The following is a 9,782-nucleotide window of genomic DNA, read 5'->3' on the forward strand; positions in this document are numbered from 1 at the left end:
ATAGACGCCCAGCTTCTGATTTTTGTCTACGGTGCCCTCTGTGAGGCAGGCCTCTCTCAGCCAGCTCAGTGAGAGCCTTGGAGGCCTCAGCCCTCCTCCTGGGCCTGTTTCCAAGGCCAGTATAATCACTTCCTTCAACTAATAGTTGCCTTCTGGGGCCTTTCAGCTTGGCAACCGCTCTCTGACCCCAAATGCCAAGCTGGTGTGACCCTTATGATCAGTTTAGTAGATGTCCAGTATAGGGGACAATGTGCGCTCTGGGGACCCCGATATGCCCTCCAGCTCTGCTGAGTCCAGAACACATCTCTGCAGGCACTTCCCCTCTGTGGCCCCTTGGATGCCCCTGAGATTCATTCTGTGTCTGGTTCCCCCCAAACCCCCCCCCCAGGTCTGGCCCTTCCCAGGTCTGTTCTCTGATCAGTCCCATATGTCCCTCGGGAAGTGCAGAGCCTGCTTCTAACTCTCACACAAGCCATAGTTGTAAGAGAAAGGCAAGGGGCTTCTCCCGCCTCGCTGCCAGCTCCTTCACCTCCGCTGTGACCTCTGAGAACTCTGAGAGGCAGTGACCTCCTCGGTGAACCCCTGTGAACCCGAGGCCCTGCCCTTGCCTCTCTCAGCCACGTGCTCCTTCCTGGGCCACTAAGCACTCAGGTCAAGATGCAAATAACTGCTCTGCGAGCAACGTGGCCAACTTGTGACTAACTTTCCTGATGGAACCTCATTCAGACACGTGGGGAGGAGAACTGGCTCCAGAACTGCATGGGCAGGCCTGGTCAGAGGGGAAGATGCGTTATCAGAACGCTTGGGATGCAAGACACTGCCACTCTGTCTGGGCCAGGCTGAGATGACATCCCACAGCCCCAGTGCTCACCCTATGCCCTCTTACCTGCTTGCCAGTCCCCCAGGTGACTTCAGGAGGCTTGGCACCTCCTTGATCCCATGAGGTCTACCAGATGTGGCCCCCAAGGAAAAGAGGGCAAAATAAAACTCATGTTTTCTTTCCACGTCCTAACACCAGTGGGGACAATCATACCATTTCTAGAGGGCTGGTGGGAAGGTCAAATGAGAGGTGTGGACGAGGGCCCAGGGAGCACTGGCCCCTAGAAAGCGATGCCTCCGTTGCCCCATAGTGTTGGGTGGTGTGGTCTCCTGATGATCAATGCCTTTCTGTTCCCAGCTGCTGCCCGGCTCTCCCTGAGTGGCGGGACTGTCTCTGCATTTCCCAGGGGCACATTGTGAGATTGGGAGGGCAGGAGGCAGGCAGAAGTCTTTCCCCCATGGACTGCCGGCAGCTGGTGCCACATGGACTCAGTATCGCCCAGTCTCTGGCAATGCCTACAGTGGGCACCGTGCTGGAGGCTGAGACACAGCCCAGACAGCTTAGGGTGGTAAGTGGGGGCAATGGTGGACGGTGCTGGGGGTCTAGATGGGGCCCCAAGGACAAGCTGATCCTTTTCAGAGAACAGACAGACCAGGACAACTGTCCCCCAGAGAACAGGCTCCATGAACCTGGCCCAAGGTATCAGCTACCCAAGAGTGCAGGGATGGAGGTGTTATCTCTTACTCCAGAGCAGAAAGCTGTGTTGCCTTGTCATCCTTGGGCCCCAGAGGAAGGAGTGTAACAGCATGTCACCACACGCAGGTGACTCGGGCCCACAGGAGGCAGGCAGGGTGCATGGTGGGTACGTGGACAAATATGCTTTGTTTACTGCAAGTGACCTGTGGTTTGTATTTGGTCTCCAGTCCTGCTCAGGCACAGGACAAAATTCCCAAGAAACCAAGACCCATCATAGCTGATGATCACTTAATGTCATCATAAAAAGAGCATTAAAAGACAGTTTACAGTCCACAAGTATCAGAAGGGCTAAAATTAAAAACAGTGACAACACCAAACGGTGCTGTGAATGCGCAGAAACTGGATCCCTCCTAGGCTGCTGGTGGGAATGCAAAGTGGTGCGGCCCCTCTGCAAAACCATTTGGCAGTTTCTTATCTTTTGGTGGATGAGGTAGTTTCTTTTAAAAAAGAAAGGTCAGAGAAGGTATAGCTCAGTGGTAGAGTGCTAGCTTAGCATGCACATGGTCCTGGGTTCAATCCCTCTTACCTCCTTTAAAAAACATATTTTGAAAAACTCGCAGGTAACAACATGGACCAGCAATTGCACTCTTTGGCATGTATCTCAGAGAAATGGAATGAAATGAAATGTTCACTCAAAAACCTCTCCATGTAGATTCGTGGCAGCTTTATTTAGAATAACCCAACCTGAACCAGCCCAGATGTTCTTGCACAGGTGGAGGGTTAAAACAGGCAGGGGGTCCACTCACCCCAGACACTGCTCAGAGGCACAGAGGAGCCAACTGCTGCTCCATGTCAGGTGAATCTCCAGGGAATTAGGCTGAGTGAAAATGGCCAATCCCAAAAGACCGTATGATTCCATTTATGTAGATTACTTGAAATGACAAAATTTTAGACACGCAGGACAGGGGTTAGGGACAGAGGTCCGCGTGGTAGTAAAGGGGCCCGTGGGGTTGGAGTTGTTCAGTATCTTGACTGTGTGGTGTTTCCAGAGCCCACGTGTGTGATAAGATGGTATAGAACCTAAACACATACACACATACACACACACACACACACACGAGGACATGTAAACGGGGGAGTGTGAATAGAAGGGTGAACATCTGTGCATTACACCACTGGGGAAGATAGGACAGAGCACGCAAGCCATCTCTGTGCTATTTCTCCCAACTGCATGTGAATCTACAGTTACATCCAAAATTCAAATGAAGAAAGGAAATTGGGAATTTGCTGGAATGAAGATTAATCTTGGAGTAACCAAACTTTAATCTACGGCCAGGTTAATTAATTAACCAATTAATTAATTCAGGGTCTGCCCAGGAGTCAGTCTCCCCTGACCTTTAGCCCAAGAACTTTCCTACCACACGACTAAGGGGATAGAAGGAGCGATGGGGACAACTCACAAAGGCCAGGAAGGATGCCTCCAAGCTGATATTTCTTCTGAGAGCTAGAGGATAAGCAGGGTCAGCAAGGTGAGCTGGTGAACAGCAGGCGGAGGGAGGAGGACCCAGGAAGTGCTGCCTGAGGGGAGGGAGGCTGGGGGTGGGGCTGGGCAGAGAGATGCTGGCGACCAGCGCAGGTTGGCTCAGGTGTAAGGAGGCCTGGGTGCAGACGGGGGACCTTGGTCCACTGGAGAGGGCGGAGTTGAGAGGAAGTTGTTTGAAGGTCTTAACTGTGGTAAAAAAAAATAATAATAACATAAAGTTTACCACTGTAACAATTTTTAGGCGTGCAGTTCAGTGGTGGTAAGTATATTCACATTGTTGAGCCACAATCTCCGGAACTTCGTCATCTTTCAAAACTGAAACTCTGCATCCATTAAACAAGGAGTTCCCAGTCCCCTCCTCCCAGCTCCTGGCAGCCACCATCCAACTTTCTATTTCTATGTGCTTGACTACTTGAGATACCCGGTGTAAGTAGAATCACACGGTATTCATCTCTGTGATCAAGTTACTTCACTAAGCATCACATCCTCAAGGTTCATCCGTGTTGTTGCATGTGCCAGAATTTCCTTCCTTTTTAAGGACAAATAATAATCCATTGTAGAGCTGTGTCACATTGTGTTCCTCCATTCATCTGTTGCTGGACACTTGTGTTGCCTGTACCTTTGACTATAGTGAACACGCTGCTACAAATATGGGTGTAAAAATACCTCTTGTAGGTCCTGCTTTCAAGTCTTTCAGATATACACCCAGGAGTGGGACTGCTGGATTGGAGAAATGCTTTTGAACCCAACCTCGGCCCCCTGGAACCTCTTAGCTCCTTATCAGAAGCTATTACTGTGAGTGTGGGTGGCCTGCAGAAGGAACAGACTCATACATTCCAAGGGAGCAAGGTCAACTTCCTGAACAGCAGACTGGGCCCAAACCTGCCTGCCCCATATAGGCATAAACACACACAAATGCACACACGCCAATGCCTGCCCAGCCAGCCCTCAGTAACTGGAGATACAGACAAGGCCTCCACTCTGTTTTACCACCAGTCCCATGTTCTTCCACAGGAGGAGAATCTGGGCCTAGGGTCCTGGATGTGCCTTCTACCCAAGTGCCTGCTGCAGCTGCCCAGGCCAAACCTGGTGAGATGCTGAGTGGGTGGCAGGACAGCCAGGCCACCCTGTGTGTCTGGGCCTCCCAAAATTAGGAACCCAAACCCAGGCCCCTGGCCCAGGCTTCGTGCTTAGAACCCCACCTTCTTCAGCACCCAGACCCAAACCAGACCTAAGCTGACTTTCAGAAAATCCTGAACAGATGAGGTGAAGAAGTTGTGATGGTTCTAATACAGGACTTGTGAGCAGGGGGTTGGGAGGGGCCCCTGTGAGGTTCTTGCAAATGCCCCTCAGGCAAAAGACATCTCCCCCTAATCCCCTGCACCCTCCCCTGAGGAGACAGCTGGGGACCATTCCATGAAAGATGGAGCTGCCTTTTTCAGGACCCTTTCTCCCTCAGCCACACCTGCCACTTTTGTTCTGGCAATATGGCTTAGGTCACCAGGCATGAATTATGGCGGGGTGGGGGGATAGGTCAGTTGTAGACACATACTGGATTCAATCCTCAGTATCTCCATTAAAATAAATAATAAATAAAGTCACAGGGCAGGGGCAAGGGCAGGATGTGGTCACCAAGGGCACTGGGAGGGACTGTTACAGCAGGAACAAAGTCCTCCCCTGATTTAAACCCAGACAGCTTGTACCGCAGCTCATACAATCTGTCCCAGCCTTGCTCAAGTTCTGGCCTCCCCAGGGTCCCAGCTTTGCTTCCCCTGACATCGCACAGACATGCAGGGGGCCTGGGTGCTGCTGCTGCTACTGGGGCTGAGGCTTCGGCTCTCCCTTAGCTTCATCCCAGGTAATGAGGCATCTCCCAGTACCCCCTCACAAAACCCCCCACTGCCACACGCAGGCCACTGCTCCACGCCTGACCTGGCCTCCACTCTTCTCTTGAACAGCTGAGGAGGAAGATCCAGCTTTCTGGAACCGCCAGGCAGCCCAGGCCCTGGACACTGCTAAGAATCTGCAACACATCCAGACAGCTGCCAAGAATCTCATTATCTTCTTGGGGGATGGTGAGTGTGCTAGGCTTGTCCATCCCTTGTCCTCCCCACAAACCTGGAACTCAAGGTTGCCGGTACACACTGGCCAGCTCTGGGGACTCAGGTCTGACATGTGTACCTTTAGGGATGGGAGTGCCTACAGTGACAGCCACTCGGATCCTGAAGGGGCAGATGAATGGCAAGCTGGGACCTGAGACACCCCTGGTCATGGACCAATTCCCATACCTGGCTCTGTCCAAGGTAAGGGCTGGGTGACCTCAGGGAGCTCTACCCTAGAGGGGTGGGTGTGGGGTTAGGGAGCCTGGCAGAAGGGAAGACCCCAGGAGGGCTGGGGCCTGAGTTAGGGCCCAGGGGCAGTGGGAATGGGCCCCAGGGCCTGGGTAAGTCAGGATCTGGGTGTCTACCCCAGAGCAGAGTTGAAGGCATCTCTGCCCCCAGACTTACAACGTGGACAGACAGGTGCCAGACAGTGCAGGCACCTCCACTGCCTACTTGTGCGGGGTCAAGGCCAACTATAAGACCATTGGTGTAAGTGCAGCTGCCCGCTATGACCAGTGCAACACGACACGTGGCAATGAGGTCACCTCTGTGATGAACCGAGCCAAGAAAGCAGGTGGGCTTCGGGCCAGCTTTGCGGGCAGGGGTAGGCTCACAGACCCCAGGGGCCCATCATGACCTCTGCCACCCACAGGGAAGTCCGTGGGAATCGTAACCACCTCGAGGGTGCAGCATGCCTCTCCAGCCGGCACCTACGCACACACAGTGAACCGCAACTGGTACTCAGATGCCGACCTGTCTGCTGATGCGAAGACGCAGGGCTGCCAGGACATCGCCACGCAGCTCATCAACAACATGGACATTGACGTGCGACAGGGCGGGCAAGGGGCGGGGCTGGGCAGAGGGGGAGGGACTCACACCCACCACAGTCCCAGGCAACCCACAGCCCTGGAGCCTGCCAGGGTCTCCACGGGGTTGGAGTGGAGGTGACTCTAGGAGGTACAGATGGAGACAGGCCATCCCCATAGACCTGGTGGTGGGGGCTAAAGGCTGTCTGAGGAGGGAGCAAGGGGTTAGCCAGGCCCCAAGCGCACCTGCCCTAATTTCTGTGCCCAGGTGATCCTGGGTGGAGGCCGAGTGTACATGTTTCCTGAGGGGACCCCAGACCCTGAGTACCCACAGGATGCCAATCAGAATGGAGTCCGGCAGGATAAGCGAAACCTGGTGCAGGAGTGGCAGGCCAAGCACCAGGTGATGGGGGCTCACGGGTGCAGGGGTGCAGCGGGCAGGGTTGAGGGTGCAGAAATATGGGCTGAGACCTGGTTCTGCCCCTCCCAGGGTGCCCAGTATGTGTGGAACCGCACGGCACTCATGCAGGCAACCAATGACCCCAGTGTAACACATCTTATGGGTAATGACCCCTCCCACTGTCCTCCCCAGGTCTTCAGAGACATGTGGGCCACTGACCCTCCCCACTACCGGTCACCACTGGGTCCCCTTTCCCACAGGCCTCTTTGAGCCTTTAGACATGAAATATGAAGTCCAGCGCAACTTGGCCACGGACCCATCCCTGGCAGAGATGACAGAGGCAGCCCTGCGCCTGCTGAGCAGGAACCCCCTTGGCTTCTACCTCTTCGTAGAGGGTGAGTGGCAGCCCCTTACTGAGCAGAGGAGGGAAGGGGCAGTCAGGGGGGGTTTGGCATCACCCACCTTCCCCATGTCCTTCCTGCAGGAGGTCGCATTGACCACGGTCACCACGAAGGCATAGCTTACATGGCGCTGACTGATACCGTCATGTTTGACACTGCCGTTGACAAGGCCAACCAGCTCACAAGCGAAAAGGACACACTGATCCTTGTCACTGCTGACCACTCTCACGTCTTCTCTTTTGGTGGCTACACACTGCGTGGAACCTCCATTTTCGGTAAACCCAGAGATAGTGGCAGGTGCCATTCCCTAAGTTATAAGCAGAAATTGCTCGGAGCCCCTTTTCTCATCTGTCAGGTGGAGTAATAGCAACTGCCCTGCAGGCGTCTGGTGAGAACTAAGCCAGTGAATGAGCTCAGTACACAGTAGGAGCTCCACACGCTGTGGTTAGTGAGATCACCGCGTCCCCTCCTCCCTGCAGGACTGGCCCCCAGCAAGGCCTCTGATGGCAAGTCCTACACGTCCATCCTTTATGGCAATGGCCCTGGCTTTGCGCTCAGCGGAGGCACACGGCCCGACGTCAATGACAGCCAGAGCGGTGAGTGAGGCGGGGTGGGGGGGGGGGGTTGCCTCGGGAGAACGGTGTCTGGAAGTTGTGGGAGTGGAGACCGCCTCCCCGCCGGTCCTGACCCCGCACCCTCCGCCCAGGGGACCCCACGTACCGGCAGCAGGCGGCTGTGCCCCGGTCGAGCGAGACCCACGGCGGCGAGGACGTGGCGGTGTTCGCGCGCGGCCCGCAGGCGCACCTGGTGCACGGCGTGCAGGAGCAGAGCTTCGTGGCGCACGTCATGGCCTTCGCCGCCTGCATCGAGCCCTACACCGACTGCAGCCTGCCGACCCCCGCCAGCCCCACCGCCGCCGTGCAGACGCCCGCCAGCCCCACCGCCGCCGCGCACCCGGGGCCGGCCGTCTGCCCTCCCTCCCTGGCGCTGCTGGGTGGGGCGCTGCTGCTGCTGCTGCTGCTGCCCGCCCTGCACTGACGCCCCACCCACCTGGACCCTGCAGGCGCTTCGAGGTCTTCTGCTCCTCTTAGGCGAAGCTTCCAGCCTCAGGCCCCACTGGAACTGCCACACCAGAGTCTCATCCCAGCCACCACCCCCGGAGACCCACCTGGGAGCCTCTGCCAGAACTTCTCCAACCACCAATCCCCCCACCCTGGGAAATAAAGGAATGTAAGCAGGTGGCCCCATCTGTGGACCTGGTCTGCCCTGAAGGCTGAGGCTGTGATCTTTCTGTGACAGTAATGGTCCTCCCTGCCCCTCCAACCTCAAGGGCCCGGGATTTTGTGCTGAGCCTCCCTGCACTGCAGGGAAGGAGGGTTCTATGACCACCCAGTCTCTCCCCTGACTCCCATAGCTCTGCCTGAGGCTTTGGCAAGACCATCTCAGATCCGTAGTCAGGCCTTTCTTGGGGACCCAAGGACTTGCAGGCATCTGGAGAGGCGTGGCTTCCTGTCATCCTGGAACCACCCCAGTAGGCACCTTGCTGGCCAAGGAGGCTGCTCAGGTCAGGATGCCCAGGGGGCATGTGGCACGAAGTCCTCTACTGCCCCTCTTAGGAACCCAGTGGTACCATTACAGACAGAGGACAGTGATACAGGAAGGAGAGGAGGTTGTTCCACGTCACTCAGCTACTGTGAAGGTGGCCCCCACAGGGCCCATTCCAGGCTGGCAGATCCAAGGAGCAGCCATGGAGCTGCCTTCCTGGGAGGGAGAACGCAGTCATCAAATAAACTGTTATACAGTGCGAGGCCAGTAGTGATATGTTCTAGAAAGAAAAATCCTTAGTGAGTGGGGGCACAGAGTGTGTCTGTGGGAAAAGTGGGGGATAATTTGGAGCAAGAGGTCAGGGAGGGGCTGCCTGAGGAGCAGAACCCTGAGCAGAGATCCAAGGAAGTGAGAGCTTGAGCAACGCAGAAGGAACAGCAGTGCAAGGGCCCTGAGGCAGCGTCAGCAAATGCAGCTGGAGGTCAGCAGCTGGATCCGATCTGGGGGGACTGGGGCAGGTGGAGCAGGTGAAAGCCCCTGAGGGATGAGGAGGGCTGCGGGCAGATGGGGGAGGAGGTTGAACCTTATCCAGAGTGTGGTGTGTGCTGGGAAGGCTTTGAGCAGAGACCTAACAGGACCTGACTCTGAGCACATCCTGCTGGCTACTGAGGGGAGAAGAGTCTGTTCTGTCTGTTTTTGATGTGCTAGGGGGATGGGCAGGGTGGAGCTGAGAAACCAGAGAGGAAGTGCTGACTCCAGACATTTCTGACCTCTGTCTGAAGACATTCTGGAGCATCCACTCTAATGTAACTATACTTAGTGAGGATCTAACCCACCCAAAGGGAACATTTCAGAGAATTATATAAAGGTGAAGCGAGCCATGTTTCCCAATAAATTTTATAAAAAGACAAATTATATTTGCAAAGATGGGAAAGTGCATTTTGCTTTCACTAGAAATGTTAATATAAGTGCGTATGCTTCCTTATTTACTAAAATTTTGATTGAACACTGTACAACATCAATTTGAAGGCCAGGCTCACAGGGCAGTTTATTCCACCTCTGGGTTTCAGTGGCTGTCACAAAACCATGGGGCTGAATGGAAGAAGGGCATCACCTGCTGGACTTACTAAATCATCCTACTCATTTTGTAACTCCATCCACCAATTACACAAAGGTTTTTGTTAAAATGCAGCTAGTGTGTTTCTGTCTTCCCTGTGGTGAGTTAGTTGGTCTCACAAACCAAAGGGAAGGTGCTGCTTGTTTATATTTCATAAACGGGTTCAAAACTCAAGGGAACTCTAACATTTAAAAAGGCATATTGTAAAAACAGATTATTCTGGAATTACTGGTCCTGGTTGCACAATATTGAACATTCTAAAAACCACAGAATTGTACAGTTTAAAAGGGTGAATTTGGTGGTATGTAAACTATGCCTAAATTTAAAGAAACAGTTTCTGTTTACAAATTTT

The 9,782-nt window shown here is 54.3% G+C and overlaps 1 protein-coding gene across 1 annotated transcript; it reads left to right on the forward strand.

Moving 5' to 3' along the window:
* The first annotated feature begins 4,782 nt into the window (after positions 1 to 4,782).
* LOC102523874 (intestinal-type alkaline phosphatase) lies at positions 4,783 to 8,646 on the forward strand. Its single transcript, XM_032480502.1, has 11 exons — positions 4,783 to 4,917; positions 5,018 to 5,134; positions 5,247 to 5,362; positions 5,561 to 5,735; positions 5,814 to 5,986; positions 6,236 to 6,370; positions 6,458 to 6,530; positions 6,628 to 6,762; positions 6,852 to 7,043; positions 7,248 to 7,364; positions 7,475 to 8,646. Exons 1-11 carry the CDS (start codon positions 4,848 to 4,850, stop codon positions 7,804 to 7,806), a joined length of 1,635 nt encoding a protein of 544 aa, XP_032336393.1. The 5' UTR covers positions 4,783 to 4,847; the 3' UTR covers positions 7,807 to 8,646.
* Positions 8,647 to 9,782: the final 1,136 nt, after the last annotated feature.

The sequence above is a fragment of the Camelus ferus genome, chromosome 5 (genome assembly GCF_009834535.1).
Source record: "Camelus ferus isolate YT-003-E chromosome 5, BCGSAC_Cfer_1.0, whole genome shotgun sequence".
In the NCBI taxonomy this organism is placed as follows: domain Eukaryota; kingdom Metazoa; phylum Chordata; class Mammalia; order Artiodactyla; family Camelidae; genus Camelus; species Camelus ferus.